Source organism: Eubalaena glacialis, chromosome X, assembly GCF_028564815.1.
Source record: "Eubalaena glacialis isolate mEubGla1 chromosome X, mEubGla1.1.hap2.+ XY, whole genome shotgun sequence".
NCBI classification, from domain to species: domain Eukaryota; kingdom Metazoa; phylum Chordata; class Mammalia; order Artiodactyla; family Balaenidae; genus Eubalaena; species Eubalaena glacialis.
Window position 1 is genome coordinate 901,938 of NC_083736.1, and position 23,479 is coordinate 925,416.

General features: G+C 49.1%; 1 protein-coding gene across 1 annotated transcript; it reads left to right on the plus strand.

Annotated features, from left to right (window-relative positions):
- The first annotated feature begins 449 nt into the window (after nt 1–449).
- LOC133081677 (granulocyte-macrophage colony-stimulating factor receptor subunit alpha-like) lies at nt 450–22,146 on the plus strand. The gene is made up of 12 exons (XM_061178024.1): nt 450–494; nt 7,092–7,199; nt 7,669–7,811; nt 8,834–8,957; nt 12,340–12,469; nt 12,562–12,734; nt 14,987–15,120; nt 15,625–15,654; nt 16,352–16,487; nt 18,020–18,116; nt 19,946–20,027; nt 20,768–22,146. Exons 1-12 carry the CDS (start codon nt 458–460, stop codon nt 20,861–20,863), a joined length of 1,290 nt encoding a protein of 429 aa, XP_061034007.1. The 5' UTR covers nt 450–457; the 3' UTR covers nt 20,864–22,146.
- Nucleotides 22,147–23,479: the final 1,333 nt, after the last annotated feature.

The following is a 23,479-nucleotide window of genomic DNA, read 5'->3' on the forward strand; positions in this document are numbered from 1 at the left end:
ATGAGCGGGAAAGCCACTTCCTACCCACTCTGGCTGGTCTTACATCCCTGGGATACTGAGGAAAGTTCTGATGGATTGAACAGAACTGGGCTGGTTCTGAATGTGAGCAAGGGGGTATTCTCCACCGAAGACATGAAGACCCACCATGGTGTCCACTCCGAGAAGAATGGCCTTCTCCACGTCAATGATGAAGACGGGCAGTGAGACGAGAGACCTACCTGGTAGCCGGTCTGAGCCACCTCCTGAGCCACCTGGTTGAACTTTAAGGAAGGTGACCTTCTCTGTATCTATGGGGAAGGGGGGCAACTCCACCATGAAGGTTTCCCAATTCCTTATAATGAGAAACACCACAGACGGGGGAGGAAATCAAGGAGGAAAAAAAAAAGGAAGATATTGAGCCGAAATGTTCTTGTCACGCAATCAGACAAGGAAGAGACTTAGTTGTCAGATCGGCCAGATGTGGGAGCGTCAGGCAGCAGCATGGAGGAACGCAGGTTGGCAGGGGCGAGCGTGGTACGGTGGGGCAGTCCGGTCCCCTTGACCCTGGGGTCCTCCAGAGTGTCCAGTCACTAGGGGACCTTTTGTTGCTGCTCTGGGCAGCTGGCACTCCGGGCGGGTGAGAACTTGAGGGTGGGCACTAAAAACTGCTGGGTGGAGGGCACCGAGGTGAAGATGGTGATCGGTGATGGGTACATCTTGTAGCACGTGAAGCTGCGTTTTAAGGTCTGAATGAGTCCCGGGGAGTCAGCCAGCTTGCAGTGGGTGTTTGTGGAGTGTCCTGTGCCTGGAACGTGGCTTGGATTTAGTCCAAAGGCTCGGGTGGGACGCCTTCGTGGAGCTGTGTGTCCTGCAGAGCAGGTGGCCTGCCCGGGTTACAGGTGCTGTTGAAGAGGGTGGCGTTGCATTCTGTGTCTGTGTGTTGCCCGGTCACAGTGATGTGTGGCACCCCCCAGGACCACAGCGAGATCAAAATGCCAGCTTGTGCAAGGGTCACCCATGGACCCATACCCCCTCAAGGTGTGTCCTGTGTGCCTCAAATTTGAGAGATGTTGTTCTGAGACATGGTCTCAGCGCCTTCTTTCCAGCTGACATCTGTGTAAAGCTGAAATCTTGAAAAGAGGAAAGAAAACCCAGCCTGGTGAAAACCAAAAGAAGAGGGAAAGTGGGTACAAAAGGCAAAATATGGCATGATTCCATTTATAGGAAACAACCAGAACGGGCAAATCCACAGAGACAGAAAGTGGGTTCATGGTGTCTGGGGGCTGGGGGGAGGGGGATGGGGAGTGACAGCTCAGGGGACGGGGTCTCCTTTTGGAGGAATGAGAAGGTTCTGGAACCAGACAGAGGTGGTGGATACACGTTATGAATGTGCTAAGTGCTGCTGAGCTGTACGCTTTAAAAGGGCGAATTTTATACCGTGCGAATTTTGCCTCGACTTTAAAAAAAATCAAGGCAACAAATAAAGTAAAAGAATGAGATTTCACTGGACTTTGGTCTTCTGGCCGCTTCTGCGAGGGTACCAGGAGCTGCCTCATTGGACGGGGGTGAGAATTAAACCAGGTTATGTCTGAACATGATACATCATAGCAGTAATTATCTCATGCTCTGCGTGAATTGCCCTCTGGAGGTTTTCTCACCGTCCTCGACCAAGAGCCGGGGGCTGCGGTGAACTGATGATTTAAAGCAGCAACCTTTGTGTGGATTTCTGTGTCCCTTTGTGGTGTGTGAGAACTTGGTTGGTTTTTTTTTAAGTCAAGTTTACAGAAGTTTCTGGTTTTGCCCCATCACAATGAGCAAGAAGCCAAGGGGGGTTCAGTTCAGAGGAAGCTGAATGGGGAACCGGGCTGTAGGGTGTCGATCAGTCTAAGATAGTGTGTATCCTTGGGTACCCGCTGTGTGTCCACCCCCCTCCCCGAGGCAGGTACGATGCGAGGCACTAAGGAGGAGAAAAGTGCGCCCAGGAAGCTGACGGGACAGAGGGCCAGGGGATGAACGCAGGTGCTGTAACCAGAGGACTAAGAAGCTTCAGACTGTGGCCCTTCCACGCCCCGCCCACGGCCCATCCCCCGTCCTGTTCAGTGAAGCTCAGCTCAAACCGCAAGGGCATTGCACAAATTGCGGATGTGAAAATCAAGGCAAGGCAAGAGTCGCTGTGGGTGTGCACTGACCCAGGAAGGTCCTCTCCTAGAGCCTCTGGGGTGCAGCCAGAGGGTGCCCCGGCCCCAGCACAGAGGATCGGGGACAAGACCCAGAGGAAAGCTGGGTGGTCCAGGGTCCCGTTCGCAGGTGGAGGAAGCTGGGTGCTTTCCCATCGTGGGAGGAAGGCAGGAGATGTCAGTCAGGTGGGGAAGTTGGAACAGGTCTGGTCTGTGGCTTTTATTTCCTCTCCGATAGCAAGTGAGGTCCCAGGGGGCGGGGGGGGGGGAGTTGGGGGCAGGAATCTGAGGCTGGGTGCTTGTCTCCAGGTGTGCGGTGGTCCAGGTGTGCACACCTGAAACAGGGAGTGGGTGGGGTCCTCCATCGTTGGGATCCAGCCAGGAGGAGATGGTGAAGGTTCAGGGAATGTATTTCCTTTCTCCCTCTTTCCCTCCCTTCCTTCCCTCCTCCCTCCTTCCTTCCCTCGTCCCTCCCTTCCTTCCTTCCTTCCTTCCTTCCTTCCTGGCTCCAATAGATGAGCCAGTCCAGCCTTCAACAGAGGAGGTGGGAAAGGAGGCGCGTTCATGGAAACAGCGAATTAAACGTCGGAGGTGCTGGCGCTTCTTAGCAGAGGCAGCTGGGGTGTGAGGAGAGGGTGTCTGGTGCTTGTGGAGCACAGCAGGCTTGGGGCCGTCATGAACAGGTCTCCGAGAGGGGGTGTCCAGGTGACACCGGGCCGGGGGACTGGGCATGTGAAGGCAGCTGGGGTGAAGGGGAGGGCCTTTGCTGGTGGAGATGGCTCACGGAAGTCGGGAGATCCCCCTTGTACAATAGATGCCAAAGTCACCCGGGGTGACACAGGCAAAGAGTGGAATGGCGCGGAGGAGTTGGGCCAGCGGTCTGCTGATGGCGGGTCCTGTAGGTCGTCCGAGAGCCTTGGCGGAAAGGGGAGGAGCCCCCTTGGTGCGGCTGGAGCCCAGGAGGGAGACATGAGAATGAGGAGATGGAGGTCCAAGGGGTAGGCGTGCTGGGCATAGTGGGAGGGGCCTCCAAAAAGCAGAGGCAGGACAGGGTTGGACAGAGAAGGAATGAATTAGGGACATGCCGGGAGGAAGGAAGGAAGGAAGGAAGGAGGGAGGGAAGGAGGAAGGGGGGAAGGAAGGAAGGGTGGGAGGGAGGAAGGAAGGGTAGGAGGGAGGAAGGAGGGAAGGAAGGAGGGAGGGAGGAAGGGATGGAGGAACAAAGGAAGGAACAAAGGAAGGAAGGAAGGAAGGGTGGGAGGGAGGGAGGGAGGAAAGAGGGAGAAAGGAAAGAAAACTTGTGGTCATTTCTTAGGGCAGCCCCCAGGAAACTAAAACAGCAAGAGACAGAGGCTGCATTTAGACCAATAGACTCCATAAATCCAAGGAAATTACAGAAAATGTGATCATGCACCATAAAATGCAGAGAGAGAGGGCCCTCAGAGAAAAGATGAAGTGTTACAAGGATGGGATTCCTGGCAGCACGAAGAGGTGAGGTGTGGCCTGGCAGAACTTAGCGCAAGAGAAGGAAAGAGGTAAGGCCACATTCCAAGTCCCAGCAACACCAAAAAATGCATCACCGCAACCAAAAATACTGCTGGGGAAACGATGAGCAGAGTGGCAGATGCCACCCCAAACCCAGCCGGAAGACCAGGTGTTTTCTGTGGAGCGTGGCTTTATCGGAACAGAGCATGGTGCTTTTGTAGTACTCTTTTTTTGTAATGTTAATTGACTTTGTGTAAGGCAGGTGTAGGTTTACAGAAACATTAGGTGGAAAGTACAGGGGATTCCTACGTACCCACTTCCCCTACAGATAGTTCCCCTGTGATGGACACCATTCACCAGTGTGGTACATCTCTTACAATTGATGGAGCAAGTTGGACACATGATTCTTGACTCAAGTTCATAATTTGCATTAGGGGTCAGTCTTGGTGTTGCACATTTTATGGGTGTGGACAAATGTACGATGACCTGTATCCATCATTATATACAGCGTCCTGCAGAGCAGTTTCATTGCCCTGAAAATCCCCTGTGCTCCACTTCTTCATCCCTCTTCCTCTCTTAACCCCTGGCAACCACGGATCCTTTTACTGTCTGCACAGTTTTGCTTTTTCCAGAATGTCATAGAGCTGGAATCATGCACTACGTGCCCTTTTCAGATTGGTTCTTTTACTTAGTCATATGCACTGAAAGTTCCTCCGTGTCTCTCTGTGTACTTACTGCTTCTATTTTTCTGTTTTGTTCCTAATGACTCTTTTTAATGGTTGCAAAACTCAAGTTTTAAAAAATATTCTAAGATCTCAAAAAATGTGTTAATATCATAAAGGAAACCTGAACCCACATTTCTTGTTCCACTCTCCCCAAATCCAGTCTGATTAGTAAGAGAAAGTCAGAGCAATAAGACACTAAGCAAAGGGGCTGTAATTTTCCCCAAAGCATCTTTTTTTTAAAAAATAAATAAATAAATTTATTTATTTATTTATTTATTTATTTTTGGCTGCATTGGGTCTTCGTTGCTGTGCACGGGCTTTCTCTAATTGTCGCGAGCGGGGACTACTCTTCGTTGCGGTGCGCGGGCTTCTCATTGAGGTGGCTTCTCTTGTTGCGGAGCACAGTCTCTAGGCACGCGGGCTTCAGTAGTTGTGGCACATGGGCACAGTAGTTGTGGCTCCCGGGCTTAGTTGCTCCGCGGCATGTGGGATCTTCCCGGACCAGGGCTCGAACCCGTGTCCCCTGCATTGGCAGGTGGATTCTTAACCACTGCGCCACCAGGGAAGCCCCCCAAAGCATCTTGTAATCACAGTGATGTGGCAGCCGTGGCTTCATGGGTCACCTGAGTCACGCATTCCACGTCCTGATCCCCGTATGATCGACAGAAAACGTCCCCCAAAGAGGTCCACGTCTGATCCCCCTGTGGTCGACAGAATAACGTCCCCCAAAACACCCACGTCCTAATCCCTAGAAACTTTGGATATGTTACCTTACGTGACAGACAGGACTAAGTGAAAAGTACTGAGATGGGGGATTATTCTGGATTATCTGGTTGAGCTCAGTGTCATCCCAAGTGTCCTTATAAGAGAGAGGCAGTGCTGTGATGATGAAGAAGAGGTTGGACTAATGCACTTTGAAGATGGAGGGGGGACCATGCACCCAGGAAGGAGGTGGCTTCCGGAAGCTGGAAAAGGCAGAGAAATACATTCCCCTGTAGAGTTTTCACAGGGAACCAGCTCTGCCAATTCCTTGATTTTACCCCAAAGGGACCCTGTCAGACTTCTGATCTCCAGCACTGCAAGAGATTAAGTTTGTAGTTTTTAAAATGCCAAGTCTGGGGCTTCCCTGGTGGCGCAGTGGTTAAGAATCCGCCTGCCAATGCAGGGGACGCGGGTTCAAGCCCTGGTCCGGGAAGATCCCACATGCCACGGAGCAACTAAGCCGCCTGTGTGCCACAACTATTGAGCCTGCGCTCTAGAGCCCGCGAGCCACAACTACTGAGCCCGCGTGCCACAACTCCTGAAGCCCGCGCGCCTAGAGCCCATGCTCTGCAACAAGAGAAGCCACCGCAGTTAGAAGGCCACGCACTGCAATGAAGAGTAGCCCCCGCTCGCCGCAACTAGAGAAAGCCCACATGCAGCAACGAAGACCCAACGCAGCCCAAAATAAATAATATAAATAAAAATAAATTTATAAAAAAATTAAAAAATAAAATGCCAAGTTTGTGGGAATTTGTTACAGGAGCACAAGGAAAGTAACACAGGCCACAGTTTTCTTCGGGGGCAGGAAAAGCTCCCCAGTTTCCACGCTCTGTGGGGAACTGTACATCCATGTCAGGCTCAGCCCCTACAAACTCATGACGTCTGTCTGATTTTGTGTCTGTCTTTCTGCTCATTTATCAACACTTCCCTCATCGGGTGTGAATAATGAAGGGATCAAAGTGTGAAGCAAGCTTGTGAGAGAGAGAGTCTCCTAGCATAACGATAATATAAATAAGTGACAAAATGTCCTTATGTATCAATATTATTTATAAAATTGTTCATATTCATACAAACATGAATTATTTCTATATAATTCCCATTATATATACAATTTTATACGAAGATATATATTATAAATGAAGAGATAGATTTTGTAAATAATACATAGGGGAATTATATAATAACGTATATATGTATATAAATGGCTTATATTTTCTTTACATAGACCATCCCTGCTATTCTGTTCCCACCTTCAGCAGCTGTTCCAGGGGCTACACCTGCTTTTAGCACAGTCTGCTCTGGAGAAATAATCCACTCAATTTGTAAAATGCGTATCCAGCGCCCTGATACCCATATGCTGGGGATGCATTTCTGGGGATAGAGAAACAGCTATGGCTGGGGGCTTACAGTCTCTTAGGGCAGAGAGAAAGACACTGCACGGAGGGATTCCCATCCACAGACTCTGATAACCATGTTGGAGACTCAGGGTTTGGGTTTCCCCAAATGCACTACATGGAGGGACCCTCATCCTCAGGCTCTGGAGAAAGGATGCTGAAGGGTCAGGTGGAGGGTCTCCCACTGCATGAAGGAACCCCACCCTCGGGCGCGGTACATGGCCTTTCATTGCCTTTGACTTGGGAGTTATCCCCCCACCCCCCGACCCCTGCCACCAGGTTACAGACCAGGCGGGTGGGCAACTTGCCCAAAGTGATTCAGAGGGTAGCAGGGAAGACCGGACCTGGTGTTCAGGCTTGAGGACAGGCTCTCGGTTCTGGGGCCATCTCTGAGGCTTACTGAAGCCTGAGGACCCTCTGTGGGCAGCAGTGATCCAGGCTGGCCAGGTCACCATGCTGACCATCCCCCTGGACAGAGTCCTGTGTTTTTCCCCTGGACATCCCCCCAGGGAAACGTCACTGGTCTCCATGTCAAGACCCCCATGAAAGCTGATTTTCTCTTCCCCCAGCACTTGCACGTCCTTCGGGCAGCTCCATGTGTGCCCTGGCGATGGCCGCTCTGCTCTCCATGCTGCTGGCGCCCTCATTCCTCCTGAGCCAGGAGCACCGGAATAAACGTACGAATGTGCTTGACCTCGTCCTGCTGCCCCCATTCCCGTGACCCTGGGTTCTGGGGGACACATCCCAGTGCCTGCATCTAATTTCATTTTATCCTCGTATGCAACGGTCAACCAGCATCACACCTCCTGCTGTGCTCACCCTGCTGGTGATGTGAATGCTCCCCCACCCGTTCTGCAGACACAGGTGATGGAGGCCGGCTCCCTCCACTATGGCAGGATCTGAATAAGTAGCCTTTGCTCCCTCCTGCTTGGTTGGTCTTGGTTTATTTCCACAGTGGACATCTCCCCTTGCAGAAAGGGCAGGAAGGAGAGGTGGGAAAGGGGTAGGGGGTGGTGAGGATGTGAGAGGGGTGGGGGGACAGTGAATCCCAGCCCTGATCTCTGCTCACAAGACGTGAGACGCATTGGTTAAGGGAGAATGGAGACGGGAGGAGTAGTTTCTGACTCCTGAGGCTGTATGTTTCAGATCTTCCAACCGTGGAACAGAACTCCAGCCTAAACGTGAAGTTTGACCCAAAGACGACAAAATTAACTTGGGACTGCCAGGAAAACGCTACCTACGGGGAATGTGTGTTGATTCACAAGGAGAAGGGACAGATTAAAAAAAAGGTAAGATGGATTGGATGTGCTCAATCACTGTTCTTTGTAGAGCTCTCGTCAAGCAGGACAAATAAAAAACATACGCGTGACATTGGGACACATCACAGACTCATGGTTCGAAGTGCACCAGCAAAGTGCTGCTTGTGTCCAAGATGTGTCCACTGGGCTGATTCCCTGAGGGAACCCCATTCCTCCCTCAGGCATCCCTATTCCAATTAGCCTGGGGGCTCCTGGCTGCCTGCAATGGCAGCCTTTTGCTCAGTTGGTCCACCTGCAAGACTTAATCCTGAGAAAGAAATAGTATTAGCTCTGCCTGTTCAATGGAAATAAAGTAAACAGACTGACTTGGATACAATGTAAACGTGACACCTGTGAGAGAATGGTGGGTATGAGATAGGACAAGAAAAGTCAATCCCATAAAAGAGGGTGTGAAGTTCCCATACGGTTTAAAGGGATGAGGGCTCTCACATTAAAAGCTGAGCTCTGGGACTTCCATGGTGGCACAGTGGTTAAGAATCCGCCTGCCAATGCAGGGGACACGGGTTTGATCCCTGGTCCAGGAAGATCCCACATGCCGCAGAGCAACTAAGCCCATGCACCACAACTACTGAGCCTGCACTCTAGAGCCTGCGCGCCACAACTACTGAGCCTGCATGCCACAACTGCTGAAGCCCTCGTGCCTAGGGCCTGTGCTCCGCAAGAGAAGCCACCGCCATGAGAAGCCCGCACATCGCAATGAAGAGTAGCCCCCGCTCGCCACAACTAGAGAAAGCCCGCACGCAGCAACGAAGACCCAACGCGGCCAAACATAAATAAATAAAATAAATTAATTAAAAAAAAAAAAAAAAAAAGGTGAGCTCTATTCTGACCTTCTGAATGCTGCTAGTTGGCGTCTTCCCAAAGAAGGTACCTGGGGGAGATGTCACAGAGGGAGGTAGATGTCATCACAGGGTCAGGGTAGGAGCAAACGACATCGGGATGAAACAAAAGAAGGCTGGTTCTTAATTCACTGACTGATGACATCTTTTCAGGTCAAAGACAAGGAATGTCAGTGCACTTTTCAGGACTGTTCTCTCCATGGGGGAGTCACGCTCACTGTCGAAGTAAATATCAACCAAAGACGAATTTCAGAAACACTGGTCTACCCGAACCCAGGTAGGGAAAACATGGTGGGGATCCTCCCCCTCCCCATGAGCATCAGGGCACATTCCCCCACTTTTCTCTGCTCTATGGAGATAGAATTGACACATAGGAATTGCATATATTTAAGATGTCCATTTGGTGGGTTTGTTTTTTTTTTTATCTTTTTGGCCATGCTGCACAGCTTGTGGGATCTTAGTTCCCAAACCAGGGATTGAACCTGGGCCCTCAGCAGTGAGAGCACTGAGTCCTAACCACTGGACCCTCAGGGAATTCCCACATTTGGTGTTTTGATGTACGTATACTTCGTGAAATGATTACCACAACTGAGCTATTAACGTATCCATCCTGTCACGTAGTTTTTTTTGTTTTTGTTTTTGTTTTTGTGGTGAGAACCCTGGAGATCTACTCTCTTAGTGAATTTCAAGTGAACAATCCAGTATTTTAACTATAGTCACTATGTTGTGCGTTAGATCCCTGGAACTTACTCATCTTATAGCTGGATATTTGTATCTTTTGATGAACATCTCCCCATTTCCCCCACCCTCCCCAGCCCCTGGAACCCCCATTCTATTCTGTGTTTCTATGAGTTTTCTTTAGATTCCACATATAAGTGAATCATATAGTATTTGTCTCTCTCTGTCTGACTTATTTCACTTAGCATAATACCCCCCAGGTCCTTCCATGTTGTTGCAAATGGCAGAATTTCCTCCCTTTCATGGCTGAATAATATTCCTCTGTGTGTGTGTGTGTGTGTGTGTGTGTGTGTGTGTGTCACATCTTCTTTATTCATTCATCTGTTCACAAAAACACTTAGTTTATTTCCATATCTTGGCTTCTGTGAATAATTCTGCAGTGAACATAGGGATGCAGATATCTCTTTGAGATCCAGATTTTATTTCCATGGAATATACACTCATAAAAAGGATCGCTGGATCAAATGGTAGTTCCATTTTTAATTTTGGGGGGAATCGCCACACTGTTTCCCATAGCGGCTGCACCAATTTACATCCCCACCAACAGTGCACAAGGTTTCCCTTTTCTCCACATCCTTGCCAACACTTGTTATTTCTTGTCTTTTTTTTTTTTAATTTTTATTTATTTATTTATTTATTTATTTATTTATTTATGGCTGTGTTGGGTCTTCGTTTCTGTGCGAGGGCTTTCTCTAGTTGTGGCAAGTGGGGGCCACTCTTCATCGCAGTGCGCGGGCCTCTCACTATCGTGGCCTCTCTTGTTGCGGAGCACAGGCTCCAGACGCGCAGGCTCAGCAATTGTGGCTCACGGGCCTAGTCGCTCCGCGGCATGTGGGATCTTCCCAGACAAGGGCTCGAACCCGTGTCCCCTGCATTGGCAGGCAGATTCTCAACCACTGCGCCACCAGGGAAGCCCCTATTTCTTGTCTTTTTGATGAAAGCCATTCTGGCAGGTGTGAGGTGATACCTCATTGTGGTTTTAATTTGCATTTCCCGGACAATTAGTGATGTTGAGCATCTTTTTAGGTACCTGTTGGACATTTGGATGTCTTCTTTGGAAAAACATCTATTCAGATCCTTTGACTGTTTTTTAAACAGATTATTTGTTTTTTAAAAATTTGTTTTTCGCTATTGGGTTGCTTGAACTCTTTATATATTTTGGTTATTAACTCCTTATCAGATACATATGGTTTGCAAACATTTTCTCCCATTCCATAGGTTGGCTTTTCGCTGTGTTGATTGTTTCCTTTGCTGTGCAGAAGTGTTTAGTTTGATCCAATTCTAGTTTTCTACTTTTGTTTTTGTTGCCTGTGCTTTTGGTGTTAAATCCAAAATATCATTGCCGAGACCAATGTCAAGATGTTCTTTCCCTATGTTTTCTTCTAGGAGTTTTACAGTTTCAGGTCTTATATTTAAGTCTTTAATCCATTTTGACTTGATTTCTGTATGTGGTGTGGGATAAGGACCCAATTTCATTCTTCTGCATGTGGATATGCAATTGTCCCATCATCATTTAGTAAAGACACTAATCCTTTCTCCCTAGTGTGTTCTTGGCAGGTTTATCAAATATCAGTACACCGTAAGTGTGGGGATTTATTTCTGGGCTCTCTAATCTGTTTCAGTTATCTCTATGTCTACTTTTATGCCATCATAGTACAGTTTTAATTACTGTAGCTTTGTAATATATCTTGGGATCAGGCAACATGAGGCTTCCAGCTTTGTTCTTCTTGCTCAAGATAGTTTCTGCTATTTGGAGTCCTGTGGTTCCATACGAATTTTAGGACTGTTTTTTCTTTTTCTTTAAAGAATGTCATTGGGATTTTGATAGGGATCACATTGATCTATAGATCACTTTGGGTAGTATGGACATTTTAACACTATTAATTCTTTCAGTCCATTAACACAGGGTGTCTTTCCATTTATCTGTGTCTTTTTTCATTCATTTCCTTCATCGATGTCTTATAACATTGAACTTACAAGCCTTTCACCTCCTTGGTTAAGTGTATTCCTAGGTACTTTATTCTTTTTGTTGCTCTTGTAAATGAGATTTTTTTTTCTTAATTTCTGTTTCAGCTATGTCATTGTTACTGTGTGGAAATGCCACTGATTTGTGTATGTTGATTTTGTATCCTGCAACTTTACTAAATGTATTAGTTTCAATATTTTTTTTTTTGTTTAGTCTTTAGGGTTTTCTACATATATGATCATATCATCTGCAAACAGAGATCATCTTACTTCTTTCTTTCTGATTTGAATAACTTTATTTCTTTTTCTTGTCTAATTGCTCTGGCTAGGACTTCAGGTACTATGTTGAATAGGAGTGGTGAGAGTGGGCATCCTTGTTTTGCACAGGATCTTAGAGGAAACGCTTTCAGTTTTTCTCAATTGAGTATGACATTAGCTTTGGGATTTTCATATTTGGCCTTCATTGTGCTGAAGTAAATCCTTTTTATACCTATTTTGTTGAGAGTTTTTATCCTGAATGGATGTTGAATTTTGTCAAACACTTTTTCTGCATCCATTGAGATGATTATGTGGTTTATCTCTTTCTCTCTGTTAATGTGGTGCATCACGTTGATTGATTTGCGTATGTAAAATCATTCTTACATCCAAGGGATAAATTTGACTTTTAACGTGCTGTTGGATATGGTTTGCTAACATTTTGTTGGGGATTTTTACATCTATGCTTATTAGGGATATTGGCCTGTAATTTTCTTTTCTTGTGTCTCTGTCTGGCTTTGGTATCAGAGTGATGAGTGATGCTGACCTCATAAAATGAGTTAAGAAGTGTTCCCTCTTCTTCTCTTTTTGGGAAGAGTTTGAGAAGAATTGGTATTGATTCTTCTTTGAACCATGAAGCCGTCCGGTCCATCCCCCTTTAAACTCCATGTACAAATTATTTTGTTTCTGTCTCTTCCCAGGTGGGGAAGGCACAGCTGCCCAAAACTTCTCCTGTCTTATCTACAATGCGGATTTCATGAACTGCACCTGGGCCAAGGGCCAAGCAGCGCCCAATGACGTTCAATATTTTTTGTATATAAGAGACTCAAAGTAAGTGTTGACCTCATGTAGACAACCCTGAGAAATACAGTGAAGAAAGAAATATGCCCTGATTGTTCTCTGAACACTTTGGAATCCTACAGGAAAAAAATCGAAAGAGAATGTCCTCGTTACCTAAAAGACTCGGGAACCCACGTGGGATGTCACCTCCAAGACCTCTCGGGATTAACTTCGTACAGTTACTTCCTGGTTAATGGTACCAGCCAAGAAACAGGAATCCAGTTCTTCGATTCGGTTTTGTTGTTAAAAGAAATAGGTGAGAGCAACCACCTGTGATTTAACCACTGCCTAGTAGGTCCGACAGAATTTGCGTTGAAATCTGCGTAAGTTTCCTGGAGATGCTGTAACAAATGATCACAAACTGGGAGGCTTAAAACAATGGAAATGTATTGTCTTGCAGTTCTGGAGGCCAGAAATCCAAAATCAAGGCATTGGCAGGGTTGGTTCCTTCTGGACTGTCTGAAAGAACTTCTGCTCCCATGCCTCTTTCCTAGCTTCTGGTGATGGCCAGGAGTCCTTGGCTTATGGATGCATCATTTCAATCTCTGTCCACATGTCCATCTTCCTGGTATATCACAAATCTCCCTTCCTTCCTTTTATACAGACACCAGTCATTGGATTTAGGGCTCATCTTATCCAGAATGACCTCATCTCAAGATCCTTAATTACTCAATCAAACATGTCCACAAATTAGAGAGACAGCCACCCGAGAAGAGCAGGCATGGTAGCTCCACACCCTTTGCCTATGCCTTGCCCAATGCATCTCTTCTGTCTGGCTGCTCCTGAGTTATGTCCTTTTATCGTAAAACAGTGATCTAGTAAGTAAAATGTTTCCTGAGTTATGTGAGCTTCTCTTGCAAATTAATCAAACCCACGGAGGAGGTCAGGGGAATCTTTGATCTATAGCAGGTCAGTTGGAAGCACAGGTGATGACCTGGACTTGGGATTGACATCTGAAGTGGGAGGACTGAGCCCTTCACCTGTGGAATCTGACGCTATCTCCAGGTAGATAGTGTCAGAATTGAGTTGAATTGTAGGACACCCAGCTGGTGTCAGAGAATTGCTTGGTGGTGTTGGGGGTCGGAGAGAAGTCCCACACATCAGAACAGGGTGCAGAATCCTAAGTCCGGATCACAACGATGGGCCAGAGGAGTTATATCCCTTACTTTGTTCTAAGCTGGAAAATCCAGTGTAAGTATCCTAGGGATAGAGCATCTCATCTCGAAAGTTAAAGATGATCAGATCTACTCGATGTGGACGTGGAGTCCATGAGATTCACAATCACAAGAGAAGCTTCACACAGCCAAGCTGTCCAAACAGACCTTCAAAAGTTCCAACAACAGAATTGAGTCTCAGCTTTTAGAATGGAACAGACGCCTGTCAAAATGCAGTCAGATACAGAACTCCCATCCTGTTGATTGCTGGCATGCACCGTCTTGGGGTCACTGTTTGGATATCTGTTCAACGATGAAGGACACTGAAGTTCCTTGACCTTTTCAGACATGCATCAACTCCCCCAGTTGGAAAACATGACTTTGCTAGCTCCATGTGGACCCGATTCCTCCCAGCCCCCATCTTTCCCTCCTTCCCTCCCTTTGGGTAACCTGCTACAAGGACAAGTGTACACCCAGTTGAATCTACCCAGATGCCACCTCCTCTTTCTCTCCTTAGAATCTGACAGTCCAAGCCCCTCCACCCACCCTGGACCGCTGTGAATTCACTTCTTCTGCTTTTTTTTGCCAGCTCTTTCTCTTCTTTCTAGTGCTCTGCTCCAGGCTGGTCTCTTGAAGATACTCCCGTATGCCAAACAATGTCTTCTCTTGAACGCCAGCCCCCTCCTTCTACCTGCAGGCTCCCTGATCCCATAGGATAGTCCAGGCCTCTTAAGGCTAAAGACATCTCAAATCAGCCTCTCTCCTGCCCTCCAAACCCATCACCACCTACCTCCCCAGGTCTTCTTTTTTTAAAAGTTTATTTATTTTTGGCTACGTTGGGTCTTCGTTGCTGTGCGCGGGCTTTCTCTAGTTGCGGGGGCTACTCTTTGTTATGGTGCCCGGGCTTCTCATTGCGGTGGCTTCTCTTGTTGCGGAGCACAGGCTGTAGAGTGCAGGCTCAGTAGTTGTGGCACGTGGGCTCAGTAGTTGTGGCTCGTGGGCTCTAGAGCACAGGCTCAGTAACTGTGGCTCACGGGCTTAGTTGCTCTGCGGCATGTGGGATCTTCCCAGACCAGGGCTCGAACCCGTGTCCCCTGCATCAGCAGGTGGATTCTTAACCACCGCACCACCAGGGAAGTCTCCCCAGGTCTTCTTGAACCCAAACTTCCTCCCTTCTGCACATGGTGGCCTCATGATTGATCATCTTCCCCAAGAGCCAACACTCAGACCCACCCCTGCCTCCCGGTGACCTTGGGGAGCTACCATCAATGTTGGGAAGGCAGAACTGGGTCTCCTCTCTGTGGTCCAGGGGAAGCATTCTGGATTAGAGGTGTCTGCTGGGTTCTCATTACAGAGCAATACAACCCACCCAACAATATCACTGCGCACTGCAACGAATCACACTGCTTCATCCAGTGGGAAAAGCCCAGGACCCGGAAAACACTGTCCATCAGGGAGTTCCAGTACCAGCTGGATATCCAGAGACAGGTGAGTGGACACTGCTCCAAGCAGGGCACCACGCCTCAAGAAGCTTGGCAGCCACCCCCATGACCCACTGTGAGGACCTGGGGCACATGAGGTGGGCTCGGAATGGGTGAACATCTGGGAAAATTCAGGGTCTGCTGCAAGCCCACCTGGACCCAGTGTAGACAAGGAGGAACCCTCTCCCTATGTCCACCTGGACCCAGTGCAGACAAGGAGGAGCCTTTGCTCCAAGCCCACCTGAATTCTTATTAGGATCCATTTCCAGCTGAGGTTCTAGAAGGAGCCATGAACAGGGGCACCCTTCCTCCTGTGGACACGTTCCGTCCTTCTGTGTGGGGTCCACTGCAGGTTAGGGGGGACAGAAGGAGCTCAATCCTTTGTTGGGCCCTGACTGTTTCGGTTTTTCCTGACTGCACTCAAAGGGGGAGATTGGATGAGACCTATGAAAAACTTTCAAAATGGAGAGAAATAAACATTCTATTTTGGTTTGGGTTTTTTTTTTTCTAGAGTAATACCGGAAGCAGTAGAAATCAACTGGTGAGTTACAACTCTGACCCAAAATATCACCCTTGTAGCTTAAGCGTACAGTGTTGGGCAATGGACACATGCCAACTGCAAACTTGGTCCAGCGGTGGCCAGGATGGGGACGGGGTGAAAACCAGAGGATGGAGGTTCCCTAGAGTACCGTCCAGTCAGTGATATAGGGGCACCATCGAGTAGCCCCCTGGATGGGGTCTCCCTCTTCTATCCATGTTGGTCAAGGAAATATTCCTTGGAGTGTCAAGGAAATGATGTCTTCTTCCAAAATTCCTCTCGAGGTTGATCATCAAAGTACTTTTTGTTGATCTTTTCTAAGTTTCACCACCACTCTGACCTCAGTATCCTCCTCTGTCCGATGAGGAAGTTGAACTTGGTCCTCTTAACATCCTTTACAGGGGCATTATCCATCCATGGGTCGGTTCATACCCACTGTAGCTCTTGAATCATTTCTGCATCTATACTTACGATCCTAGCAACCCAGGAGTGGTTACTCGGAAAATGGCAGAATCACTCATTGTCATTATTCCCTTAAGCATTCCTCCCAAGTCCTCAGGACGTAAAGTACCACATTCATGCCCAGATTGGGAGAGTGTGGCTTTGAATCTTTCACTTCAGTTGGGCAACTGAAAAGACACCCGCACTCTGTTTCTCAACACAGGCAACAACTCTGTCTAACTTTCTGTTTTCTCCGAAGATTGTGGTGTCTGGTGACTCGGGGAATAAATACAGCTTTCCGAGACTGGGGTTCAGAGCCAAACATACTGTGAAGATCAGGACGGCAGATGCCCGGAAAGCCCACTGGGGTGCCTGGAGCCAGCCAGCTGAGTTTGGTACGTGTCCCAAGATCATCACTGGACAGATCCTGGCATCCTGAATTCACCTCTGAGCCATTCTGGGAGGGGTTCCTGCCCACTGGCCCCTGCAACACTGTTCCCCTGGCAACAGCAACGGCTAGTGAGAGGGACCCTTTAAGAATAACTAAGAGCCTTCCTAAGCCTCCGCCCCACCAGGAAATGACCCATCCCTCCTGGTCACGCCAAACAGCCATCAAGGTCCACCTCTGGTCAGGATACAGCTCACATCCAAACTGGCTCTGTTTCTTTCTAATCGGGGGAGGGCTAGCCTGACAGATTTTACTGCCTTCCTCCTTCTAACTTTGATTAGTTGGCAACCCTAAAGCCAATCTGATACTTAAGAGTCTACCTTCCCTTACATCCAGTCTCAAACACCTTCAGTGTTTTAGCAAGCATAGTACGCATACGTTTTTGTTTTTTTTTTCTGATCCAAGATCAATGCCTTTGATGCCTGCCGGTGTAGAATTTATGAAATGAAATAAGGATTCAGCAATATTTCATAAGCTGGAAGGGACAGCTGAGTACAATAAGGAATCGATTTGCCATCTTGCATTTGTCAGTGGGTTCTTAGCCGTGACACCAAAAGCAGGAATGATAAAAGAAAAAAATAGGTAAACCGGACTTCATCAAAAATGAAAACTCTTGTGCATCAAAGGACACGCTCAAGACAGTGAAAAGACAACCCATGAAAGGGGAGAAAATATTTCAAATCGTTTGATAAGGGCCAAGCCTCCGAAGCATATAAAGTATTCTGAGAAGCCAAGAACAAAGACACTGACAACCCACTTCAAAAATGGGTTTAAAATATGGCCCCCCCACCACCACCAAAAAAATAAGAACAGACAAAAAGAATAGACTTTTCCCGGAATAGAGTTCCAAACAGACTTGGCTGACTTCCATGTGACTTTTTGGTTTCACTTCCCCTCTGGAATATGCACTTTTGACAATTAACATGTTGCTTTAAAACACAACAACAACAGCTTTGTGTAATAGGTCACATTTCATCTGTTCATATCGAAAAATCTCACAATGGCGGCCCTTCCATCAGGTTATGAGGATCCTGATAGAATTGGGGTTTCTCACTGGATTTTTAAATATTCACAGACCAAATGTGCCCTGTTAGAAAAATAATGTACTGTAAAGAGTACTTATTCTAAATGGCACACGAAATTAAAGCTTAAGAATAGATGGGACGCGATTTTGTTTAAAACCGTATGCCTGGAAATGTGTATTCATCTTTTTTTGGTCCGTTTTTAAATTGAATTCTCCGTCTTTGGGTTGCTGTGTCTTAAAATCGCTTTATGTGTTTTGGACGTGACCCCGGGGTCGTGTTGTCTCACGAACATCTTTTTGTGAAAGTTGCAGGACTGGGTCCTTTCTCTAGATGTCCGTCCTGCTCTGGGCGTGTTTCCCCCTCCGCGAGCTAGTGAGGACAGCAGCTGGCTGAGTGGTGACACCTCATACCCCGGCCCCCGGCGTACTTGGCGTGTTCCCCTCTCTCTCCCCAGGCTCTGCAGAACCAGAATCCAGCCTGGTGCATGTCTACCTGCTGGTGGTCCTGGGGACCCTCGTCTGTGGCCTGACCGTCAGCTGCCTTTTCAAAAGGTAAGCCCAGGTCGTCCTAGGTGGGCATCCCCGTGGTCAGCGGAGCGGGCCGGTGTTTACTCCAAAGGCAGTCCCAATCGGCTGGCAAAAAAGAGAGGGCAGCCTGCAAACACCCCAGGCAGTCCCAGCAGCCAATTGGCGTGTGGGTTTTCTGGAGGAAAACTTGTCTGGAAGAAGGGAAGGAAGTTGGAGAGATGGAAAAACACCCAGGAGAGAAACAGCTCTGATGCTGCATCCGTCAGTGGCAGGCGAGCTGGCAACCAACACGGGTCTCATCCTGCCCCCAGACTCCTGCCGGACACTCCTCACAGCTCTGCCTGCCTTCAGCCCCTTGGAGCTTCTGGAATTCTCAGAATGTCTCTCCTCCTCTGACTTTCATTTCCCCCAGCACAAGTTATTCAGCCCCGGCTCCCAGACCACTGCAATCAGCCTGTCCGTGGGCACCTCTGCAGTCATCTTTCCTGTTGTGTGACCCTGGCATCACGCAGGGTCTGTGGCCGCCGGGCAAATGCTTTGCAAGGAAGCATGAACATGCAGACTAAAGTTGCATGTGTACGATATGACACACTCTGCAAAGCATGGGGAGATTTTGCACCTGGAGACCCTCCTGCAGGATGTGGGGATGCTGTGGGCATCCACCTGCGGCCCCTGTCCTGATGCCCCTGTCCTGGTTGGGCGTCCCGTGCTAAATGTCCCCCAGGACCAGGCAAGACACTGGTCTGCCCTGTGAAAGCAACTGCGAAGCACCCCTGTTCCCAGGGACACTGGACCTGGGAGCAAAGAGGCGTTTGGGCAGCCCGGCCACTGGCTGTGGTGACAGGGACAGATCTCATGCCTTACACGGAAGACTTATCTTAAAGAAAAGCTGTGTGAGTTTCCTGTAGCTGCCGGCACCAGTGACCACAAGCCAGAGGCTTCAAACAACAGGAATCCATCCTCCCCCATCCTGGAGACCAGATGTCTGAGGTCAAGGTGTTCCAGGGCTGCGCTCCCTCCAGAGGCTCCAGGGGAGGGTCCTTCCCGCCTCTTCCAGCTTCTGGGGGCTCCAGGCGTCCCTGGGCTTGTGGCCGCATCCCTCCCGTCTCTGCCTCCATCTTCCCGGGGCTTCTCCTCTGTGTCTGTGTCTCTCCTCTTCTGTGTCTTAGAAGGACCCTGTGATTGGGTGTAGGGCCACCCTCATCCAGGAGGACCTCATCTCAGACCCTTCACTACATCACATCTGCAAAAACCCCGTTTCCAAATAAACTCCCGTTCCCAGGTTTCAGGGGTCAGGAGTTGAATATACAGGAGTTGAATATATTTGGAGGCTACCTTTCAGCTCAGTACAACCTCTCCTGATGATGTCACAGGATTGGAGGTACCATTCATGTGGTGAGAAAGGAAATAAACGCCCCTGTGAACATGCAGCAGGATTGGGTTGCTGTGGGACCATGGAATATGCTGGTTAAAAGATAGCATTGAAAATACGTGACATCAACAGAAGACGGCCCAATCTGGAACCGTGGGCTTCAAGGTTGGATAAGCCTCCTGGTCTTTAAACACCAGAGACCCCAGATTCCTCCAAGCTGCCGGAGACTGGACATGTCCCCCACTCCCATCCCTGTGCCCAAGGGAGTGAGTGAAGGTTCTAGAAAGACCCTCACAGAGTCTGTCATTTTCTCCACGGTCTAAGCCTGGAGTTGGTCCTTCTGTGATTCTTAAAGGAAATTGTTCTGAAGAAATGAGCCTGGATGGCGTGTTTGCACGTGACATGACAACATGCCCCCTTTGGGTGCAAGAAGGAAATTGGGCGTCTAGGTCTTTTCTTCACACATTTCTTGTCTCACCAGGTTCCTAGGGACACACAGGTTATTCCCGCCAATTCCACGGATCAAAGATAAATTGAACGATAACCATCAAATCGACCACCAGGTACATATGGGGTGGGGGGCAAACCAGGATGGAGAAGAGGGAACAGGGACCCCAGAATCTCAACTGTGTCCACCCAAAGGGGTCCACAGGACGTGGCTGCCATCCCGTGTCCTGCTCACTGGCCTTCTTCAGGGGTCAGGGACTGGGGTTTTACCTGCGAGCTGTGTCTGCGGAAACTGGGTGGGGGGAGAAGGAGGAGAAGGAGAGAAGGAAGATGGGGAGGGAGAAAGAGAGAGGTAGAGACAGACTGAAAGGGGTCTGACCAGATCTCCGGGAGGGGACAGCTCCCAGAGAGGATGAAAAAAGGACAAGGGACAAGGGAGACCCCCATACGTGAGACCCCCCCCTTGGGTGCACCCATCACATCTGCCTCTCCATGGGGAGGGGGCTACATCTACCTACTCCGCTGTCTGGCATCATATCCCCCAGCTCTCAGCTTGCTCACCCCCATTCTTGAGCTGGGCATCTCTCCTCTCAGGAGCACCGACCCACACCCTCTCCAGTTCCCTGGGACCTCCAGGGTCCTGCGCACCACAGGGGGCCAGGACGAGCCATCTCCCACTCCCCTTGAGCTCCGGGTGGCCCTAGCGTGCATGGTACCCTAGGCTCAGATGTCCCTCCCACAAGCTCATCTGCCAGCTGCAAGGTCTGACGCAGAGACCCGTCTCTGATTTCTAGCTAAACCCCCCCATGGCCACTGCTTACGGGGCTCCTGACACCCCCATCCTTCTCCCCATCAGATCCTCTGGGAGAAATTTACACATGATGTGGGAAAAGGTGACAAGGAAGAGGTCTTAGCCGTGGAAGAAGTCACAGAAGCCCCAGCGAACGCGTGAATTCCAGATGTCTGCATCCCCGGGACTTTCTGGAAGTTGTTGGTTTTTTTACAATTTCTTTTCATGTTTTTTCAATGTTTTGCTTACTTTTTTTGAATGTAGCTTTTTAAAATTGTTTTGAGCATTTTTCTAGCTTTCTGTTTTGTTTTGGTTTTTTTACTCTAAAAAATAATGTGATGTTTTGCAAAGATGCTTTTGTAGTTGGAGGGATGGTTCGAGGCCCATCGATCCTGACCACGTAATGCGCCTTCCAGCTCCTCCAGGGAAACACCATCCCTTCCTCACAGGGAGGGGTCCAAGCCGCTGCTGGCCGCTGGGGATGGGATGAGGGTCTGTGCCACCGCCCGCTTCCACTGGCAGAAGATTCTCATCCTCTTTTTTTCTCTACTGGCTGCAGTGTAGAAAGGAATGGCTTTCCAGTGGCTGCTCTAACAGGACCACAATTCCTGAGTCGACACGGTGGGAGCCTATAGCTTGTAAGCCCTCCCGCCCGCTTCTTACAGGGATGCTTGTGGACTATGTCACACCCACCTGGCTAATCCAGGACCAAGTGCCCATCTCGAGAGCCGGGACTTAATCACATCTGTAAAGTCCCTTTTGTCAGAAGGCAACATTTTTATAGGGTCCAGGTATTAGGATGTGGACCTCTTTGGGGACATTATTTTGTCCACCACACGGAGATCAGAACCTGGAGGTCCTTGGGGACATTACTCTGTCCCCCACACGGAGCCCAAGGAGGGGAGCTTGGTCGAGCGGCCGTGATGGGCGAGCTCAGAGCCGCCCTCACTCCTCCGAATTCGCACCTGACCCACTGGGCTCTGTGCCCCCTCCCCATACCTGCCCTGTGCATTCCTCCCGTCTGACTTGGATCCTAAGTCAAAACCAGCTGAGTGGGCTTCCTCAGTGGCGCAGTGGTTAAGAATCCGCCTGCCAATGCAGGGGACACGGGTTCGAGCACTGGTCCGGGAAGATCCCACATGCCGCGGAGCAACTAAGCCCGTGTGCCACAACTACTGAGCCTGCGCTCTAGAGCCCGCGAGCCACAACTACTGAGCCCGCATGCCACAACTACTGAAGCCCGCGCGCCTAGAGCCTGTGCTCCGCAACAAAAGAAGCCACCGCAATGAGAAGCCCGCGCACCGCAACGAAGAGTAGCCCCCGCCCGCCGCAGCTAGAGAAAGCCCACACGCAGCAACAAAGACCCAGTGCAGCCAAAAATACATAAATAAAATAAATAAATTAAAAAAAAAAAAAAGAAAAGAAATAAGAAAAAAAACCCAAAAACCCCAGCTGAGTTACATGCTTTATCATAAACCAGCAAAGTCTTTGTTTTCAATTCCAGTCTTTGCCTGAGTCCTGTGAGCAGTTTTAGCAAATTATCAACCCTGCGGAGGCGGGTCATGGGAAGCCCTGATTTACAGCCAGTCGGTCAGAAGTCCGGGCTGCCCGGGACTCCCAACTGGGGGTCTGAAGGGAGTGGGGTCTGGAGTCTTGGGGAGCCAGTTGTAGGTGTTGGAAAATGGCCCAGAAGACCGCGCACACCCACATGAAAAACACAGCAGCTGAGCGTTTCACTGCACGGAAGTCACATCTCAAGAGAAATGAGTTATTTATGTCTGTGAGTCTGTTTCTGCTTTGTATGTAAATTCATTTATTTTTTAGATTCCAAAGTGATGATAACAAAAGGAGAAAGGAAGCGGGGGAGGGGATAAATTAGGAGTTAGGGATTAAGAGATACAAACTACTATACATAAAATCGATAAGCAACAATGATTTACTTTGTAACACAGGGAACAACATTCAATATCTTGTAATAACTTAGTGTGGAAAATAATCTGAAAAAATATATATATATATAACTGAATCACTTTGTCGTACACCTGAAACCAACACAACATTGTAAACCAAGTAGACTCCCATATAAAATAAAAATTAAAAAAGAAACTAAGGTCATTCTAATGGAAAAAACCGAATTCTTGGACTGATGCCCCAGGCACTCAGCACCTAATGCCCCTGTGTCGTTCTGTGGCCCCGGCGGCGATCGGCTGCAGCGTCCCACCCCATCCTCTCCCCCGGAAGGGCCCCTGCAGGCGCCTGCCCGTCTCTGCCACCCGGGAGGCCCGGCGTGGACCCTCCTGGTGGCTGGGTGGTTTGCACAATGGTGCCCCTGTACTCACACGAGGGGTCAGCGGCTGCAGAGACAGGCTTTCAGGAACCTGCAGGCCACAGCATTGCCCAACAGGATGTGTGAGGCTGGCACAGCTGGGGTGGTGGGATTGGTCCCAGCGACACAGCCATCTCCCCGGCATCCTCTCCCCGTGGGAGGGCAGAAGGCGAGCATGTGCTTCCTGGGGACCCCTCTCGGGGCAGCTGTGCAGCTGCCTAAGTCGCATCCGTAAATAGACAGTTGAGGCACTCGGTCAGCAGAGACTGACCGGGCACAGATTCACGCACCGGGCTCTGTCCTAGGATCACGGGGTACCACAGGGGCACTGGGAGGGGGAGACAGGAGAAAACTCCCGCCCCGATGGAGCTCTCCTCCTGCTGAGGCAGCCGACCATTGGACAGCAGAGAAGGACGTGGACGGCGTGTGAGTGACACGTTCCGGGGGCAGAG